A 21,395-nucleotide genomic window follows, 5' to 3' on the forward strand; every position below is an offset into this window, starting at 1 on the left:
ATAGGTAGCTTTAGTTAAATTACACTTATAATCTGGATTTGATTTGCGACGTGGAACTTACGGGGGCGATACATAGATATATAGCTTCTTTCTGTCTGCATCTTTGGCGTGGTCGATGGGCAACTAGTGTCTTGGCGACTCGTGTTGAGGTCCTATAACACGTACAATGACCACCAAATTCAGAGTTGGTCCTCGTCGTTCGTGATTAGGAGGGAAATGTCCAATACGATATAGATGTTCTGTTCTCGCAATGATCCGCTCGTTCTCGCACGGCAGCACCGTAATGAAAAACCACATCTTGTTAGATTTCTACGTGCATTGGAAATGGGCCCCTGGTCCACTTTGTTCAGCAACCAGGCCCTTTTCTTGGGCGGTCGTCTTTCTACTCCTTTTCGAGAGCGATTAGCACGAACTACGCACCAAGTGATTTCTGGTGGGAAAATGTTAGATATAATGAAAAGTAAGAATGGTTGGAAATCTGTTAAAAAAATGTAAAAATAAAATCAATTGTCCCGGGCTACCTCGGACAATCTGGGACAATTGATTTTAAGGATAAAAACGTGCAATTAATGTCTTTAAGGATAACTCTGCCTCTCGAGTACGAAATTCTATGTGATAAGCTTAAGAAGCTATTCTTCCAAAATACAATAGAACTTTTAGGAACAAGACTAACGTAATGTGTACAAGTCGGTAAGGAAAGGAAAGGAAAGGAAAACTATGAGAAGAAAAGTAAATTCTCTTCTATTTAGGTGTTTCCCACTTTTGATTGTGGTTCGAAGTTTTAATCTTATATTCAAAATAAAAGAGAGAATAGTTGGGAAATTGTTATGAATAAATTGGTAATTATTAAAGGAGAAGATGACCATTGAGGGTTTAAGAAGAAATAAAGAGAAAATTACCAAAACAGTCATAAACCTATTGCAATTATAACAATTCAGTCCTAAACCATTTTTTGTGCCAATTCAGTCCTAAACCTTTTGTATTTGTGCCAATTCAGTCCATCCGGGCAATTTTGGCTGGCCGGCGTTGACGTGGACGCTCGCCGGCCAGCCGACGCTGACGTGGCAATTTTTTAATAATATTTTTTATTTTTTCGAATTTTTTTATTTTTTCTTTCCTTTTATTTTTCCTTTCCTTTTATTTTTTTTTCCTTCATCTTCATCTTAAACCTCTGGTCAGTTGCCGGTGGGGGTTGCCGAGGTCGACCTTGCTGGTCACTGGCGAAGCTCGACCTCGCCGGCGTTAGGTGAAGCCGACCTCGCCGTTGCTGGGCGAGGCCGACCTCACCAGTTGCTGACGAGTTTGAGCCTCGCCAGATTTGGCGAGGGGTCATCCTTGTCGGCAACTAGCAAGGTCAGTAGAGGCTCGACCTCGCCAGTTGCCGGCGAGTTCAAGCCTCGCCAGATCTGGCAAGGGGTCATCCTCGCCGTCGCTCTGGCAAGGGCTCGGCCCAACCGGCAATTGGCGAGGTCGACCTTGCCCAGCATCGGCGAGGTTCATCCTTGCCGTTGCTAGCGAGGCTCGGCCCCGCCAACAACTAGCGAGGTCGAGCCTCGCCGTTGCTGAGGCCGACCTCGCCAATTGCCGGTGGAGCCGAGCCCTTGCCAGAGCGACGGCGAGGATGATCCCTCGCCAGATCTGGCAAGGCTTGAACTCGCCGGCAACTGGCGAGGTCAGCCCCAGTTGTTGGCGGGGCCAAGCCTCGCCAGCGACGGCGAGGATGACCCCTCGCCAGATCTGGCGAGGCTTGAACTCGCCGGCGACTGGCTAGGTCGGCCTCGCCAAGCAACGGCGAGGTTGGCCTCACCAGCCAGAGGTTGAAGATGAAGATGAAGGAAAATAAAAAAATTCGAAAAAATAATATTAAAAAATTATCACTTCAGCGTCGGCTGGCCAAAATTGGCCGGATTGACTGAATTAGTACAAATGCAAAAGGTTTAAGACTGAATTGGCACAAAAAAAATAGGTTTAGGACTGAATTGGCACAAATGCAATAGATTTAGGACTGTTTTGGTAATTTTCCCAATAAATAAATCAAATGTTACAAAACCGTTATAAAGTCGTTACAGGACTACTGCTATACAACTGTTATAAAATGGTGACTTTTATGGCAGTCATAATTTCAGTTAAATATAAGAATTGCGGAAGAGAGAAATATGAGAAATTGTATATATTTCGATATATTGAAAAGAGTACATAAAGAGCCTATTTATAGGCTTAGATAGAGAAAATCAAATGAAATCAAATCCCATATACATAATCAAAAGAGATCTAGAAAATCAGAGGAAATATCCTAAATATTCCCAGAAAATTTCTAAATATCTTCAACATCCCCCCTCAAACTTTCAGTGACCGAGTTTGAATCATTGTCGAACAATGCCACGAAAACTTGTTTTTCCAACGATGCTGCATGGCATCGGGCTTGGTGAATCTGGGACGGGGCGGTGAGTGAGGCAGCATCTGGCTCATCTGAAGTTGAGCGAGTCTGGTGGTGGTTTCGGCTTCTCGAAACGATGCGTGAAAGGTCGAGAATCAGAGGGGAAACAGCAAGCGGCCGATACGGCTGGCTTGCGAAATAGTAACTAAGCGACGCGGCCTATATGGCTGGCGTCGTAACATCAAGCGGCCTATACGGCAGGCTTGGAAAAGAGTTACTGGGATGCGGCCTGTGCGGCTAGCATCGAAAAAAAGCCACCTCCATGAAAAAGGCTCGACGGGTGACACGATCAGTGCGATTAGCATCGAAACATTATGCGCACTCGATTAAGTGCTTCTTCATATGAGACTTGTGGGCACCAAGTGAACACAGTTGAACAGCAATCCTGCGTTGAGAATGATAAAACGGAAAAAAAAAGGATTGGGGAAATTTCTGGGGTGCGTGAGGTGCACCGGGTGCGAAGTACACCCGGTGCACTAAGTTGCCTCAGGAAAAGGAGACTCTGATACCAAGTAAAATATAAGAATTGCGGAAGAAAGAAATATGAGAAATTGTATATATTTCAATATATTGAAAAGAGTACATAAAGAGCTTATTTATAGGCTTGGATAGAGAAAATCAAATTAAATCAAATCACATATACATAATCAAAAGAGATATAGAAAATCAGAGGAAATATCCTAAATATTCCTAGAAAATTTCTAAATATCTTCAACAATTTCTATCAAAGCAATTACTTTCAAAAATACAATTTCAAATTCCGAAACATACGACATTGGCGAAACGACACCTAAATCTCGAGGCCATGGTAGAGCACATCAAATCGACGTTGTTAATCATGCAAAAAACATCACCACAAGTTTAAGAATAGACATCAACCGTCGTGCATCGAGTGTTATGAAAGTTATCCTCTCCTGATTACCTACGAAAATCTCTTCGGCCAGCAATTTTTGGAATGCGCTTTGAAGCATTTTGAATATCAAAACAGTTCTCCAACGAAAACAAAAGGGAACCATTCTCGGCATTTGGAATTATGGACCAAACGCAACTCTTCGGCAGTGTTATCAATTCGGTTCAAAACAAAAAAACAACGATGGATCGGAAAACCCAATGAAAAGAAAAGAACGAAAACTCAAAATTGAAAATCATGTTCGAAAACAAATTAGGGAATCGCGGATCATACGGTACTTACAAAATCACGCTGAATGCGACTCCTATGTTGCAGAGGCATATGGGGGGGGGGGGGGTCAACAACGACTTCCCCATTAGTTTATAGGGGGGGGGCACGTCCAAGCTATTTCGATGCAAATTACGTTGCATCGGGATCAACAACAACAACACTATCGTATCATAGAAATCGAGATATTCATGGCATATCCTTGATATTATTCTCATTCGTCGTGCTTAACTCGTGTCCTGAAGGGCAAAAACGGAAGGCGTACGTTGTTCAACGGGTAAGTTTCCTCGTATATACCGTCGTCCAAATTTATAAATTCAAAGTAAGGTCAACTGACGTTGATCCATCACCATGTACCTCTGTTCCCTTGTCCTGGCCCCCCCAAGGGTCCATATCCTCCACTTTTCGACAGACTTTGGAATTATAACTGTACATATATATTGGATATGTGATGATCTTTACATAAATCTCAAGCATGACTTGTCTTTTCAGCTTTGAGCTTGCACTTTTAATATTTGTAATTCGGCCCTTATTTGTGTATATTACCTTCGAGTCTTTGAAGTCACGTCCTTGCGCTTCGTGTTTATGGGGATAGGACAGAAGAAAATTACCAAAGAAGACCCGTCAAAATGGTTATAAATTCATTTATTAACTCATATATGATGACTGAGTTGTTATATAAGTTAGTTATATTCATTAAATGGGTCATAAATGAGTTTAAACATGATACGAGTGTTAGATGGGTCATAAATGGGTTTACAACTTATGTAGATCTAACCTACCTCTATAACTTTTTTTCTCATTCTCTCTTGCGCTCGCTCGCTCGCTCCACACTCTCATTTCGGTTTGAGTATGAATTTTGGTAAATTAGGCTGAATATGGAAGTCTTTTAGCAATATTGATCATATCGGGTATGGACCGGATCGGGTATGATTCACTGGATTTGCATTGCCTGGAAATGAGTCAACATGGGTTAAATGAGTCTATTTGGGTCAGACAATATCCAACTCGTGTCCTGAAGGGCAAAAACGGAAGGCGTACGTTGTTCAATGGGTAAGTTTCCTCGTATATACCGTCGTCTAAATTTATAAATTCAAAGTAAGGTCAACTGACGTTGATCCATCACCATGTACCTCTGTTCCCTTGTCCTGGCCCCCCCAAGGGTCCATATCCTCCACTTTTCGACAGACTTTGGAATTATAACTGTACATATATATTGGATATGTGATGATCTTTACATAAATCTCAAGCATGACTTGTCTTTTCAGCTTTGAGCTTGCACTTTTAATATTTGTAATTCGGCCCTTATTTGTGTATATTACCTTCGAGTCTTTGAAGTCACGTCCTTGCGCTTCGTGTTTATGGGGATAGGACAAAAGAAAATTACCAAAGAAGACCCGTCAAAATGGTTATAAATTCATTTATTAACTCATATATGATGACTGAGTTGTTATATAAGTTAGTTATATTCATTAAATGGGTCATAAATGAGTTTAAACATGATACGAGTGTTAGATGGGTCATAAATGGGGTTTACAACTTATGTAGATCTAACCTACCTCTATAACTTTTTTTCTCATTCTTCTCTGCGCCGCTCGCTCGCTCCACACTCTCATTTCGGTTTGAGTATGAATTTTGGTAAATTTTGAATATGGAAGTCTTTTAGCAATATTGATCATATCGGGTATGGACCGGACGGGTATGATTCACCTGATTTGCATTGCCTGGAAATGAGTCAACATGGGTTAAATGAGTCTTTTTGGGTCGACAATATCCAACCCGATCCACCCGTCTGACGGTTCGATCGCAATACTTAGCCCTTGAATATCGAATTTTCGATCCTTTCATAAAGATAATTTGAAACATTTGAATTTCGAGTCATTTCAAAAACAAATAAGGTAAAAGAAAAAAAAACTTAAAATGACAGATTAGATAAGTAGGAGCAACTTTTTTCGAAGTTGCTGCTTTATTGATCTTTCTTCCTTATCCATTTATCCTTTCCTTGATTATAATAGGGTTAATACCACGAAAAACCCTAAACTGGTACACTTGTGACACATTTACCCCAAACTATTTTTTTGACCATAAAAACCTCAAACCTGCACACACGTGACAATTTTACTCCCGAACTATTTTTTTGACCACCAAAACCCAACCGGTACACCCTGACAATTTTACCCGAACTTACCACAAAAACCTCAAACCTGGTACATATGTGACAATTTTACCCTGAATTAAAATTTTAATATTATTTTTTTATTTTTTTCGAATTTTTATTTATTTTTTATTCTTTTCTTTTCTTTTTTTTTTCATCTTCGACCGCCGGTGCCCTGCCCGGCTGACCGGCCAGGGGAAGCCGGCGAGGCCACCTGCGGCGCCGGCGAGGGCCCCTCCTCGCCCAGTGGCAAGGCGACCCTCACCCGACGCAGCGAGGTCGTCCTTGCCAGATCCCAGTGAGGCGACCATCGCTCAGATCGGCGAGGCCGCCTCGCCGGATTTGGCGGGAGACCCTCGCTGCGCCGGCGAGGGCCGCCTCGCTGCGTCGGGCGAGGTCGCCTTGCCCCGGGCGAGAGAGGACGGCCTCGCGACGCAGCGAGGTCGCCTCGCGTATCCGGTGTCGCGAGGGCCGCCGACGCATGAGCGAGACCGCCCGACGCCGGCGAGGCCGCCTCGCCCGACGCAGCGAGGTCGCCGTCACAGATCCGGTGTCGGGCGAGGGCCGCCCGACGCAGCGAGGACCGCCCGACGCGGCGAGGCCGCCTCGCCCGACGCAGCGAGGGTCGCCGTCACCGATCCGGTGTCGGGCGAGGGCCGCTGACGCCGCGAGGGCGGCCTCGTCGCTCCGCCTCTGGCCGTCGCCGGGCCTGACGGCCGACGCCGAGGTTGAAGGTGAAGGAAAAAAAAGAAAAGAAAATATTCAAAAATATTCAAAAAAATAATATTAAAAATTAGTTCGGGTAAAATCTGTACACGGTATCATTTAGTAGTTTTTATGCAAAAAAATAGTTTGGGGTAAATGTGTCAGCTAGTTTGGTTTTTTCTGATATAACCCATTATAATATATACGACAATAGGAATTTTGATTGCTACCGAGTACCACCCACCCACCAACCCCAATTATCACCCCCAAGACAGCATTACCAATAATTGCGAAAATTCAGATTAAAGGGGGGAAAAAAGCCATGAGAATATTCTCTCTTTTCTTTTTAATCATGAATATTGTAATTATAACTGTTATTTATTTTTTCATGGAGGAGTTGTAAAGGCTAGATACACCCAGGCGATCTGGGCCCTACATCTCCGGCCATTTGGCTGATCGTCATCGCGTACGGAGAGACCCACCGGCAGTTCACGTGGGCCTTCGCGAGCTCGTCGCCGCACACACGTCGAGAGATTTATTACGCTCTGCCTCTATTTTATTGTTTTTTTAAATGAACGAATAAATGAATGAAAGGGACGGCGATGATATATTTATATTAATGAGAATAATAATAATTGAAAAAAAAGGAAGGGATAAAAAGGGATTGGGAAAAGACAGGATGACCGTATACGGAAGAGGACCATACGGCCTCGCCCGACACGCTCCCCGTGGGCGTGGTCCCCATGTGGCCCCCCCCTTTTTAACTGCTCCCTAACTGCAAAGCCCATTCCCCCACGGCCCCACACCTCCCCCCAAATGACCGTATTGCCCCCCCTTACCCCGCGCGATCGCAACTTCGGAGGACAACGCTAGCCTTCCCCGATAACCGTGGCAAGAGAAAAATTTCAAATAAAGATTTAAATTAAATATTATGTCAAATAAATATTTGAAATGCTCTCGTTTTTTTGATAAATAAAGATTTGAAGTGGCCATAATAATCTTTCAAAGAAGGGCCCGACCTTACCGGTCGAAGGACATTTTCGTCTTTTGCCTTTTAAAATTTTTTTCTTTTTTTTTTCTTTTTTGTTTTTCCTTTTCCTTTTTATTTTACTTTTCTTTTTTTTTCTTCCCTCTTCCCTTCGCTCGACTCAGGCGAGAGCCGCCCTTGCTGGCATTGACCGAGAGTCATCTTGGGCTGGGCGGGCGAGGGTCTCCCTCGCTGGCGTCGGGCAAGGGTCGCCTTGCCTAGGTCTCGCCCTTATTTGAGAAAATGAGGGCACTTAATGCCATATTTGAAATTTTCCCCGGTGGCAATGTCAAAACTAAATTTGAATCCATCGAAACACATGATAAACATTTACATAAAAAGAAAAACATGCATACATATGCATATATATATATATATATATATATATATATATATATATATATATATATATATATATATATATATATATATATATATACACACACACAAGTATCTAAGATGGGGTTGTGGAGGTGCCGTTCAAATTCTGGCAAGACAAATTGGCTTTCGCTAATAGTTAAAAATCATAATGTATTTCCTTTGAGCAGGTGGAAAATTCAACTTTTGAAAGAACACGGTGACGAATGATTTGAATCGCACGGTTTGTATAATAAAGTAGTTGATATTGTATACATGTCATCGGATTAAGTTTATCTCCCGAAATGGGCTACCACATCATAAAAGATTCTTATGATAAATTGCGAGTTTTATCTATCTAATCTGATCGAAGCGATTCCTAAACGAGTAAACCCCGTGATTAAGCCGGTCGTGTTCCACGAACTTTGGAGATAAATATACGAGTTTAAGGAAAACTCCTGCTGCTATTTCGACTTCGGAGTGTAGATCATCCCTTTTCCTCTTTACATGCTAATCCTAGATAGATAAAGGTTTGTAGGTGAGTTTTCAAAGTGTCATCGTCATAAATATCGACACCGATTACTTTTTTCTCGTTCAACGTGCATCTTGGCAATATTTTGCCAATAATCACGATACAATCGGAAAATTAAATTAAATTAAAAAGGGAATGGCAGTTTTGTAAAATAAAGGGAAAAGGGAGGGGCAAAATGGGAAGAGGGACTGGTAGTGGTCGGTGTCACGAGACCCAGTCGGTCCGCTCGGGGGTGGATCTTCGCACGTTACTCATGTTTGTCGTACTAGCGCCAGTTATGGTGTCCACTTTCCCTATTTTTTTTTATTCTTTTTCTTTTTCCAAAATTGATATAACTATAATTTTACCATTTATTCTTAATTGAATCTTCAACAAGTGTCCTTAAATTACCAATTAACAAAAAAAATTAAAATAATAAGAGTCGTTAGCTCACGCCGGACATCCTTCAAATGTGCGGCCGCCGTGCCGCCGCCGTGCGAATGGCGTACGGCCGACCACTGTTTGAGATTTTTTATAATAAAAAATTGACAAAATTAATTTATAGGGTATAATTTTTTCTAAGCGATATTTATATCAAAATTGCTTTCGAACGTATTTTTAGAATGCACCTTGCGAAACGCTTGTTCCATTTCGAAAAACTAAAAATATTTTCGCTCCACCACCTCAACCGACTCTCTCTGTCTCTCTCTCCAATCTCCATCGTTAGCTTCAAAAACCTAACTTCTTCTTCTTCTTCTCTCTCTCTCTGCAATTGCCAATGTCGTTGCGTTATCCATGTGAGATCAAGAAAGACTGTATCTTTCTTTCCTTCAATCATGTATTGGGAAATGGCTGTCATTCCCTGATTTCCCTTGTTTTTTTCTTTTCTTTTATTTGATGTCATCTTGATCGTTACGTCCGATATATATATATAATATTTGAGGGGGCGAGAAAAAACAGATCACGTTTTTTGCTGTAAAAAGTGACGTGTCCCCTTTCTTGTAAATGGAGTTCCATTGTGGTTCCTGATTCCAAGGCCGTGCCTTTTGCTTTGATTCAGCGGCTCGTGCGCTATATTGATTCCGCATAATGGAGCTTAGCGTTGATGGGTCTTCGATTCTAGTGAAAATGTAGGTGGGTATGAGGAGGTTTGAGCTTTGACAATGCAGCTTCCTTGATGGTGCAAGCTTTTTTCGTTGGGTTTTGAAGGGGGCCAAGAAAGGAGGGATTTTTTCTTTTTATGTTTTCCCTTTCTTCTTTCTGGGTTTGATGATTTTTGCAAGATTTGGCATTTACCCATGAATTTCCAGTGGCTGAAACAAATATCAAACAATGGGAAGTCGGAGAGGAGGCTTTCGCTTGGGGAATACAAGAGGGCTGTCTCTTGGTCCAAGTACTTGGTTTCTTCTGGTGCGGAGATTAAAGGCGAGGGAGAAGAAGAGTGGAGTGCTGACATGTCTCAGCTCTTGATTGGGAGCAAGTTTGCTTCAGGGAGGCATAGCAGGATATACAGAGGGATTTACAAGCAGAGGGATGTTGCTATCAAGATGATCAGTCAGCCTGAGGAGGATGAGGACCTGGTCTCTTTGCTCGAGAAGCAGTTCGCTTCCGAGGTCGCATTGCTGCTCCGGCTACGGCATACGAATATCATAACAGTAAGGGCCTTAGTCATCAACCTTTGTATGTTACCGCGTTTTGGTTTGCGTATGTGGTTTGGTTGTTAAGAGAATCTCTAGTGTGCTATAGGGGTTTACCCTTTTGCATTTCGTTGCTTAAATGAAAACATGCTGTTAGAGAAGCATCGATAGGACAGTGGTTGAATAATCGCATGGTAAAGTAACTAGCTGCTGTGGTTGGTAGAATCTATTTTAATCAACTGCCCTTTGAAAACACGGATCGTGAAGCATCTGAAGATGCATTTTACTGGGTTAAAGGGCGGTATTGTCCGTGAGAATATGAACCACCAATGACTTCTATTATGTTAGAGAAATTGCATCTAAGTAACTGCGATCTGTTTCTTTCTGCTGAGCTACTTTATTTGTCAGTTTGGCGAATGCTGTTTGATCTTGTCAAATGCTACCCATTCGCGATCCCCTCTGTAATCTTGCTATGCGCACATGATGGATGAATGCCCATCGAAATGGATTTTGAAATCAGTTTAGGATTTATCTAGGCAAAATGCAGATATTATGGTATTGCAGATCTTGCTCTCTCTACGATAATGCATTGTGGTGCCAAGTACAGGAAAAACACCTTATGCTCTACACGCGTAGTCTAGATGGCATTTTAAGCCTTCTACTTTCCTGGCCTTCATTCCTCAACTGTGTTTATTTATCTGTGAGAGCTGCATTGAACAGTTCAATTGTGATTGAATAGAACTATTCCATTGGAAATAATTCCTACCAACGATCACCTTCTTTAAATGTAAAGTAAGTGCCAGATGTGTTGAGATTGAGAACTCTCGAGATACTCTATAAGTTAGAATGACTGTCTATGCCTATTTTTTGGAGCGGTTTCTTCTATAAGCGGTTGCCCTAAGTCCCGAGTGGAATCGTTGCAATTGTTGTATGCATATTTCTGAATATTATCCATCATCTAGTAGATAGACTAAAATAACGGTACGGCCATTTATTTAATCTTCGGTACTTATGCAGTTTGTTGCAGCTTGTAAAAAACCACCTGTGTTCTGCATCATCACTGAGTATGTGCCTGGCGGATCGTTGAGGAAATACCTCCACCACCAGGAGCCGCATTCTGTTCCTCTTAACTTAGTTCTGAAGTTAGCTCTGGAGATTGCACTTGGAATGAAATACCTTCATTCTGAAGGGATTCTCCATAGAGATCTCAAATCTGAGAATGTGCTTCTCGGAGACGACATGTCTGTGAAGGTAGCCGATTTCGGTATCTCATGTTCAGAATCTCAGTGTGGAAGCACTAAAGGGTTTACGGGAACTTACCGTTGGATGGCACCTGAAATGATCAAAGAGAAGCACCATACTAAGAAAGTTGATGTTTACAGTTTTGGCATAGTCATGTGGGAGCTCTTGACAGCATTGACACCTTTTGAGGATATGACTCCAGAGCAGGCCGCGTTTGCTGTTTCCCAGAAGGTATTATCGAGTTATTTGAAATCACAAATCTTCTGATGCGTTTCGTTAATTTGTTGGAATTGTTGAGTATCATACTGTTTTGCTGGTTCCGCGCAGAACGCTAGACCACCACTGCCTCCAGAGTGTCCTCCGGCATTTAGACACCTCATCAGCCGATGCTGGTCGAGCAATCCAGACAAACGTCCCCATTTCGATGAGATTGTCTCGATACTGGAGAGATATACAGAATCTCTCAAGCGGGATCCGGAATTTTTCTCATCGTTTGTACCGTCGCCCAATCACTCTCTTTTTGGATGCCTACCAATATGTATTGCTGGTCAGAGGTCTGCTTCCATAAGGGCTTAGCGACCTTCGGCACATAATTTATGATGCTGATAGTGGTTTTATAGACCAGATTACTGACTTGTTTGATTATGATCAAGAGCCTTATAGTAGCAACTCACTGTCCTCATCCATTTTCCCAGACCAAACATGTGGGAGTGACAGAAAGTTTGTCGTCTCCCCTTCTTTGATGTACTCGGTTGTTGTACTACCTAATCTTGGATTATGAGTTGAAGAATAGTCATCTTTCTTGTCCTGGCAATCGTTGGACAAATCCAGCCATCTTGCTTTGATGGATGCTCTTAAAGAGCCGTGAGAATCTACGTCTGTTTGCAATGGACCGAGTGCTGAAAGATCAGTCACTTTTAACTTCTAGGTTTTTTTTTTCCCTTCTTGTTATGCACGTACAAAGCGACGGAGTAGTGTTGCCACCTCTCTCGAGATGAGCCACTTTAGGAAAGCTGACGAATTATTAGGTGGGAACGAAAGCTTCTCTCACGAGCACGCTTGGCATGGACTCTCCCAGATCCTTTCAACCGCAACTAAGTCCTTAATTCAATCATGTAATTCATCTCATCTTGGATCTGTCGTCATTTAATTATGGATCGATTTGAAACCCAAGTAAAACAAGAGGGTCTGCCTTATTCATGCAAACTAGAGATTTTGAATTTGGAGACTTGATTATGTTAGACTAATATAATACTTTTTGGTGCCATTTCTCCTTTATGAAAATGATTTGCATGCAGTGTTTGCCAATTTTATTATCAAAAACCACTAAAATATGAAAATGACTAACCCCAATAATCCAAGCGGCAAATAGATAGTAGAAAAGTTAAAGAACTTGAAATGCACCAAGCAAGTAAAAGCTCAGCCTCGTCGTTGAGCCTCAACACGAGATCCTATCAAACAAATTATTAAAAAAAATTATTCAAATTAGCGCCAATCATGTCACGTAGAATAACTGGTATCCACGTCAATGATATTCGGCCAAAATTGACTGGAAGGATTCAATGATATTCCTCACCTTCTCAGGGGAGGGCTATGAGGTGGGGACGTATAGTTTCAGATGTGGGTTTCGACTCTTACGCCCTGCAAAAGATAGGACAAAAGTCCGAGATTGAGTTGAGGGTTAGAGTAAGACAGACAAAAAAAAAATCCAAGACTCATTAATGCTCATCAAGATTTGCCAATATTAATCAAGATAATTCAAAATTGTTCAAGATTATCCTATAGGCATGCAAGATCGTCAATATTACTCAAGAACCACCCAATATCACCAAGATTTAACATTATCAACATTCTTGACATTAAATGCACACAACTATATGCTATGAATGGAAAATATTATTGATGGTTCGATCTTTTGGCTCATAGATTCAATTCCCCAATAGAGTATGCAGTATATGTTGCCAGGCAAACCTAGAGAAATTGAATTAAACCTAAGGCATGGACTGTTCATTGAAAAAAAATGACATGACATAAAAACTAAAGTCGAAGCATTGAAGTCAATTGCAGACAATATTAATCCTACTACGACTAGGATAATATTTGAATCCTACCTTGGTTAGGACTATGGGCGCTGGGTTATCAAGGCAAGAGAGGGACTGCTGGTGATAGTGCAACGCCTAGACAACGAAGGAGATGCCGGAACTCGGATGGGGGCTCGTTGAAGGACGTCAAAGGAGATTGGCCGTAAGGGCGGAACCCGGATCACCAAAGTAGAGTCACGAACCAAGGCTTGGCTGAGATGAATGAGCCGCAACCAAGAGAGAGACCACCAGCGGAGAGTGCTCACGGACAGCACAATGGGATGCCAATTTAGGGTACTAGTACTACTGGTAGTGCTCACGATACTTGAAGGACGTTGGGCGAAGATGGAGGCCATCCGGAATGAAAAACTTCTGAGGGAACACCGGAAAAGGGACTTCGCCAAGAGCGCTTGCGCGGGAGAGCGACCGCGAGAGATACTAATGGAGTGAGTGAATTGTGTTCTCCCCCTTGAACGGCCGACCGTGCACTCCTATGTGTAGGCGCTAGTCTTGAGCTCTCAAAAGCAAGAGAAAGTACATCACTGTCCCTTTTTGGGGATTAAGTGAAATTATGACCCTCAGAGTAAGAAATAATAAATATACCCTCTTATTTTCACATGTGGCCGAAAGTCGTAGAGGAAATATGCATCTTTGCTTACCAAGTTTTAGAACATCATGTAGATTTCAGCTATAGGAGATGGGAATATGGGCTGGCCGAATTTCAATGTGGGTTGGATCAAATGGACTTAGCTTTAGAAATCCACATGAGATTAGGGCCTCTCTCCTCTTCTATATTGAAGTCCTATTCAATATTTTGAGCTAATTCCAATGCAATTCATGACCGGGCCAACTTGAATACAATTCATTTGATATGAGCATGTTACGACCGAATAAAAATGTTCCTAATGTCTCGATGCAAAGTAAATGCAACATCATGCGTTATCGATATTTTTGTTTAGGGATCAAATTTTATCATAATCGACGAATCCAATCCCTAATTTTCTGTAAAGCTCGATGTAGCTTTGATCGCAAGCTCAGGACAACCATAATACCGAATATTTCGCAACTGACGCACAAAAGCCTGACAGTGCTTTTACTCGTAAATGGAAAGAGTCTGGATGAAACAATGTCATCTGCAACGATAGAGCACTCTCTAGCAAAAACACTCATTATAGAAATCAGTTTCCAGAACCAATTACCGGCGCCTTCAGTCTCATTTCCACATGTTTTTGCTGTGCAGGTACCTCTTTTCATAGTTTGAGTGCCACAAGCAACACATGGAAAAAGCAAGTGAAAACTTCTCCACCTGCCCACAGAGTATCTCGATCATTTCCATTTGCAAAGACCAGTACATTTACATCAGGAAGGCTTGCTCACAAATAGTCACCGAATTCTGACTAATTCTGCTGCCAATGTTTGATGTAAGGTGCCTCTTTCCCGGAGAAATAGTATGTCAGAGACAGCATTGGTAGTACTTACACAGCATGTCTCATCTCTTCGAGGACGCCACATGTATGAGCATCTAGTGAAGAAAACTCCGTATTCCATTCAACCGAATCACTTGGAGCATGCATGCCAGTTAACCTTTGCATTCAGAGAATCCAGACACTATCTTGAAAAAATTGTCTTGCCACCTTCTCCAAATTTATTTCTCCAGTGAAAAACTTGTGACTCTTAAAGAAAACTCACCGAGATCAGTGGTGGTTTAGTTCTGTTAATGCCTTTGACCTGATATTGCTGAAAGTTCAGCAACCTAGAGCTTCTTCCTACAAATCACTTAAAAAATGACAGAACCTAGGATCCAATTGTTTCTGAAGGATGCCATAACTCTTCATATAATTGCCCACAATAGTGGTGGCGCTTGTCTCTCAACGTTACTGGTGGATTTTCCACATCCCTGAAATATCGAAATTATGAATGACAGAAGAAACTTCCATTAGCTTACACATGAACATAATAGAAACCACCCAATTCCAGAATACTGAATCCTCACATAAACTCCGATAGATGGCTCATGATTATGCATCAAAGATGAGAATAAAATTATTACGACGCGAAATTACACTAATCCTGTGGTTTAATACGAGGTAATAGTTGGAAGTTAAAATGAGAAAATAACCAAAAATTGTGTTGGAGATTTGGGTAACAACCTCTCGTATCTGCTGCAGGAGAAACAGAGATGGAGGAGTCTGTAGATTGTCTTGGTATCGTCACGCTTCTCCAACTCTCAAATTCAGTTGCTGCACGTCACTCATTTTTTGCAGAGCCATGGCAGAACTTCTCTGGAAACTGTTATATTATAGTTTCCTCCATCACGTTACAATAAACAAACGATTGTTGTCACATGGTAAAAGCTTCTCTGGCCTGGCCACATCAAACTCAGTATCTTCTTCATTTGACCGATTTGTATGAGATAATCTTAAAATCTCTCTTGTCAAGCAATCCAGAGTGGCATAAACTTCTTGTGACTGACGGTGTGAATGGTCCCCTGCAATAAAAGCATGCATCTTGCTATCAATTTCAATCCAACTGCAACCAGGTTGCTTCTTCAGTCCTTTGTCCTGTATATCTGATCTAATATTAGCAACCAAACTATGCTTCCCATTAAACTCATGTAATTTGGCAAGGAGGACACGATAACCGATACTATCTGGATCAATTTCAAAAATATGACCAGCCACGACATCTGCCAGCCTACCATCACCATGAGTTTTGCAAGATCCAAGCAATGATCCCCAGATCCTATCATCCGGAGCAAAAGGCATGGACATGATCAGGTCATATGCATGGTCCAAATGACCAGTGCGGCCCAGAAGATCAACCATGCAAGTGTACTGTTCAAGTTGAGGCTCAAGTTTGTGGTCTTCGGCCATACTTTTGAAGTACTCCCATCCCCGATCAACCCTACCTGAATGGCTACATGCAGAAAGAAGAGCTGTGAAAGTGGCACGGTCCGGCATCACACCAGTTGACTTCATTATTTCAAATAGAGCAAACATTTCATCTGTGCGGCCATGCATTCCTAATCCCAATATAATAGAATTCCACGATATTTGGTTTTTTCCCTGAATGCTGTCGAATATAATGCGAGCACTGCATATGTCCCCACATTTTGCATATGTGGAAATTAATGAATTGCTCACGAGAACACTGGATTCAAACCCTTGCCTCAATGTGTAACCATGGACCTCCCTGCACATGCTAAATGCTGATATTTGAGCACAAACAGAAAGAATGGATGCTATGGTAACGGTGTTTGGTCTGATGTTTTCCAACTGCATATCACGAAATGACTTCAAGGCTTCATCTGGAAGGTCATTTTGCGTATATCCAGATATTAAAGCATTCCATGGTACCAAATCTCTCAACGGTAGTCCATGCAAAACAATTTGAGCAGACTCGATATCTGTGCATTTTGCATAAAGGTCAACCAATGCACCTCCAACAAAAACATCACCAGTAAGCCCTACTTTTATTGCTAATCCATGGAACTCCCTCCCCTTTGCTATAAGAGTCAAAGATGAACATGCGCGCAATGCAGTTAAAACTACAACTGAATCTGCAAATCCATATTCATCTATAAATTTATGACATAGATCCAATGCCTCAGTGGGGAGATCACTTTTGACATAATTTGAGATTAAGGTTCCCCACATCACTATATTACGAGTTTGACACTTACTGAAGATATTTTGACCAGCTTCAGCCTTACCGCATTTTAAATACATATCCATTAGAGCAGTAGCTACTCTTATTTCTTTTTCCATTCCAAATTTGCAAACAAGTCCATGGATTTTTTCTCCAAGGACAGAATCCAAGGAATGCGAACAAAAAACCAAAGCAGCAACAATGATTGAAGAATCATCTTCTACACCCAACCCAAACATTTCAGCCAACAGCACTGAAGCCTCTGATAGACAACCATTAGTTAAATAGCCAAGCACCATTGCATTCCATATCGCTGAATTTCCAATCACAGACTCTTTTTCCACAACGCTCATGACGACATTTTCAGCACTCCTTATGTCCCTGCATTTCATGTACATATCAATAATCCCACAAGCCAAAGACCGATCAAATGAAAAATGATTTTTCACGACAAAACTGTGGAGTTCTCGCCCATGGATCAAGCTACTAACTGAAGCACATGCCGAGAGAGCAGAAAGACAAGCCACTCTATTTGGGTACACACCAAAGTCCCCTACCATTTGGCTGAAAACCCCCAATGAACCACTGAAATCCCCAGACCGGCGGGCCCCCGAAACCATTGTGTTCCAAGTAACCGAATCCCGGTCGAGCATTTTCCCAAACATGCGGACAGCGTGATCAACAGCCCCGCATTTCCAATACATCCCTAAGACCGAATTGGCAACCTCCACAGCATCCAAAGTTCCCAGCTTCAACACATGGCCATGTATCTGTTTCGCCCTCTCCACATCGGACATCCACCCAAAAGCCTTAATCAAACGTGGAAAGAACTGGAATTCCTCAACAGGTAAAACATACTCAAGCATCTGAATATAAGATCTTACAGCATCTTCGAACAACCCTCGGTCCACGAAATCATTAATTCTCTCGCTAAACATGTGAACATCAACTGCAGGTTCACTGCTCAATAACAACAGCTCAGAGTCTGATCTTTCCGGTGGGTTTTGGCGACGGAGCGGCGGGGAAGTGCTAGGAAATGGCTGGACAAAACTACGTGGCGCTAAAGCTGACGTTTTGCTGCAACAAAGCTGCTTAATTTCGAGTTGGGGTGGCTTGAGCGATTGAAATTTGAGACCTTTCTGGTGGGTCGAACGACATGGGAGACGAGAGGAGGCGCACGAGAGCAACGGGTGAAGCACTGCCATTTCCCTCGGGCGCTCCGCCGCATCACTGCCTCTCTTGTCGGTTATTTACCGACAGGAGCTCGTGAAATAGAACACGAACGATGAGAGGTGTCGGAAAAGCTTCATGATTCTCATGAATGTTCTTGATCTTCGTCGCCGTCGGACGAGGTCGCGCGAAACCTCAGTGTTTCTGGGGCGGTCGGGGGTGTGGTTCATATTTGGGGAGGAGAGAGAACGCTGCGAGTCTTGAAGTAGGCATTTTTTTTTTTTTTGGATAAGTGCACTACAAGTCCTAAAACTTATCACAAAAGTCCATTTGAGTCCTAAAACTTGCAAAAAGTTCATTTAAGTCCTAAAACTTGTCAACATGGTTCATTTGAGTCCTAAAGTTAACACCGTTAGATTTACTAACGGAAAACGCTGACGTGTCATTTTTAATTATTTTTCTTGAGACACGTGGCGCCACGTCAGCAAAAATTAAAATAGAAAAAGCTGTAAAAAAACAAAAACAAAACCAAAAAAAGGAAAAAAAAAAACAAAGCCGGCGGTGGCCAAGCCCGGCGGCCACCGCTGGTGGCCGCCGCCACAGCCACCGGGAAGGACCGGCGGAGGTCGCCTGGGCCTTCCCGAAGCCTGGCGACCCTCGCCGGCCCCGAGCGAGTCCCCGGCGAGGGCCGGCGACCCTCGCTCAGATCTGGGGCGAGGGTCGCGCTCTCCCCCAGATCGAGGGTCACGGCGGAGGTCACTTGGGCCTTCCCGAAGCCCGGCGACCCTCGCCGGTCCCGGGCGAGTCCCCGGCGAGGGCCGGCGACCCTCGCTCAGATCTGGGGCAAGGGTCGCGCCACTCCCCCGAGATCGAGGGTGTAGGCCCTTGCCCGCTGTGGACTCGCATGGGGCCTGGGCGGCGAAGGTCGCTGTGGGCATTCCCTGGCCCGGCGACCCTCGCCGGCCCCCGGCGAGTCCCGGCGAGTGGCCGACGACCATCGGCCAGGAGATGGGCGAGGGTCGCGCCTCCCCAAGATCGAGGGTCGTCGGCCCCGCCGGATCTCGCAGACGGGCGCGAGTCGCATGCAGGGTCGCCGGCCGGAAGGCCTGGGCGACTCCCGCCGCCCCGTGCGAGTCCCGGCGAGGGCCGACGACCCTCGATCTTGGGGAGGGCGCGACCTCGCCCCGAGATCTCGAGCGAGGGTCGCCGGCCCTCACCGGGGCCTGCGAGGGTCGCCGGGCTTCGGGAAGGCCCAAGCGACCTCCGCCGGTCCTTCCCGGTGGCTGTGGCGGCGGTGGCCGCCGGGCTTGGCTACCGCCGGTTCTGTTTTTTTTTTTTTTCCTTTTTTTGGTTTTTTTACAGCTTTTTCTATTTTTATTTTTATTTTTATTTTTGCTGACGTGGCGCCACGTGTCTCAAGAAAAATAATTAAAAATGACACGTCAGCTCCACGTCAGCATTTTCCGTTAGTAAATCTAACGGTGTTAACTTTAGGACTCAAATGAACCATTTTGACAAGTTTTAGGACTCAAATGAACTTTTTGCAAGTTTTAGGACTCAAATGTACTTTTGTGACAAGTTTTAGGACTTGTGGTGCATTTGTCTCCTTTTTTTTTTTGGGATAAGTGCATTCAAAGTCCTAAAACTTGTCACGAAAGTGCAATTGAGTCATAAAACTTTCAAAAAGTGCAAACAAGCCCTAAAACTTGTCACAAAAATACACTTGAGTCCTAAAACTTTAAAAAAGTGCAAACAAGTCCTAAAACTTGTCACGAAAGTGCAAACAAGTCCTAAAACTTATCAAATTGGTTCAATCAAGTCCTTCCATTGATTGTACTTTTTGAAAGTTTTAGGACTTGTTTGCACTTTCGTGACAAGTTTTAGGACTTGTTTGCACTTTTTGAAAGTTTTAGAACTCAATTGCACTTTCGTGACAAGTTTTAGGGCTTGTTTGCACTTTTTGAAAGTTTTAGGACTCAATTGCACTTTCGTAACAAGTTTTAGGACTTCTAGTGCACTTATTCCTTTTTTTTTTATTGTAAGAAGAAAGCCAAATTGCTAATTTATCTGTAGGGAAAATGACGCAAAAAGTCCATGAACTTTGACTCAATGTGCAATATGACCCATGAACTTTCAATTTGTTCAATTTCGTTCCTAAACTTTTAATACATGTTCAATTTAGTCCCTGAACTACATAAAAATGTTCCATATAATCCTTCAATTAATTCAAGTTCAGAGATTACATTGAACATTTTTATATACTTCAGAGACTACATTGGACATGTACCAAAAGTTCAAGAATCATATTGAACAAATTAAAAGTTCAGAAACCACACTGAACATTAGGCTAAAATTCAAGGACTACATTAAACAAATTAAAAGTTCAAGGATCACATTGCACATTTAGACCAAAGTTCATTGACTATTTGTATCATTATCCCTTTATAGGAATTTTCAATGGATCAAGTAAACGATGGGATATATTTATTGAAATTAATTGATAAATTAAAAAATTGTTGGTAATCTAATCAAAGAAAAGTTCGTAAATTTGTGATGTCTGTAAGCTACCTAAGTATAAGTTGGTAATTTATTTGCAAAAGTTGGGAATTTTCAAACAAATAAATAAAAATCGATATGTTAATTGAGAACGCTATGTTAAGGCTAGTTCTTAACTCAATCAGAGAAATATTGGGAAATAACTGAAGTTCCACACCGGTAATTTAGCTCAAGATTTACTTGTCTTCATATATTTGTAACTTGCACAAATACGGAAGATAGTTTATCGGAAATAGTTAAATATTCACAAAAATAAATACATGTTTGGTAAGTGAATCGAATACCAGTTGTTAAAATAAAATTAACTGGTTAATTGGTGAAAATATGGTAAATAACTCAAATTGAGGTTGCTAATTTTGTATACGAGTTAATAAATTCAAAACACAGATAAGTTACACAAAACAAGGTTTATAATTTAATGAAAACATTGGTAATTTCCAAACAAACAAGTAAATATTGATAATTTTATATAAGAGTTGGTAACTTAATAGATGTTGTAGGGGGGTTGCTTGATAACTTTGTTGGGAAAATGTTGGTAAATAGTTGAAACAAAAGTTGATATATTTATCCAAGAGTCGATAAATTTAAACGGTTGGTAACTTATGCTACTAAGAGTTAGGTACTCATTAAAGAAGTTAGTAATTTTCAATAAACAAAAAAAAATTGGTAAGTAGTCAAATAAGAGTTGATAC

At 42.2% G+C, this 21,395-nt stretch overlaps 2 protein-coding genes across 2 annotated transcripts; one reads left to right on the plus strand and one right to left on the minus strand.

Moving 5' to 3' along the window:
• The first annotated feature begins 9,114 nt into the window (after nucleotides 1–9,114).
• LOC115661768 (serine/threonine/tyrosine-protein kinase HT1-like) lies at nucleotides 9,115–12,038 on the plus strand. Its single transcript, XM_030583971.2, has 3 exons — nucleotides 9,115–10,024; nucleotides 11,024–11,479; nucleotides 11,576–12,038. Exons 1-3 carry the CDS (start codon nucleotides 9,668–9,670, stop codon nucleotides 11,822–11,824), a joined length of 1,062 nt encoding a protein of 353 aa, XP_030439831.2. The 5' UTR covers nucleotides 9,115–9,667; the 3' UTR covers nucleotides 11,825–12,038.
• Nucleotides 12,039–14,350: 2,312 nt separating this feature from the next.
• On the minus strand, nucleotides 14,351–18,412 carry LOC115661440 (putative pentatricopeptide repeat-containing protein At3g11460, mitochondrial). The gene is made up of 2 exons (XM_030583718.2): nucleotides 15,480–18,412; nucleotides 14,351–15,226 (listed from the first exon to the last, which is right to left on the minus strand). The coding sequence occupies exon 1, from the start codon at nucleotides 18,180–18,182 to the stop codon at nucleotides 15,642–15,644; it is 2,541 nt and encodes an 846-aa protein (XP_030439578.2). The 5' UTR covers nucleotides 18,183–18,412; the 3' UTR covers nucleotides 14,351–15,226; nucleotides 15,480–15,641.
• Between the last annotated feature and the right edge of the window lie 2,983 nt (nucleotides 18,413–21,395).

Source organism: Syzygium oleosum, unplaced genomic scaffold, assembly GCF_021117445.2.
Source record: "Syzygium oleosum isolate NSW1041296 unplaced genomic scaffold, Sole_v2.1 Sole_v2.09, whole genome shotgun sequence".
NCBI lineage: Eukaryota > Viridiplantae > Streptophyta > Magnoliopsida > Myrtales > Myrtaceae > Syzygium > Syzygium oleosum.

Coding starts and splice junctions, on each gene's coding strand:
- LOC115661768 (XM_030583971.2), top strand. CDS start 9,668: ATGAATTTCCAGTGGCTGAAACAAATATCAAACAATGGGAAGTCGGAG. Junction 10,025..11,023: donor GGCATACGAATATCATAACA/GTAAGGGCCTTA, acceptor GTACTTATGCAG/TTTGTTGCAGCTTGTAAAAA. Junction 11,480..11,575: donor CGTTTGCTGTTTCCCAGAAG/GTATTATCGAGT, acceptor GGTTCCGCGCAG/AACGCTAGACCACCACTGCC.
- LOC115661440 (XM_030583718.2), bottom strand. CDS start 18,182: ATGGCAGTGCTTCACCCGTTGCTCTCGTGCGCCTCCTCTCGTCTCCCA.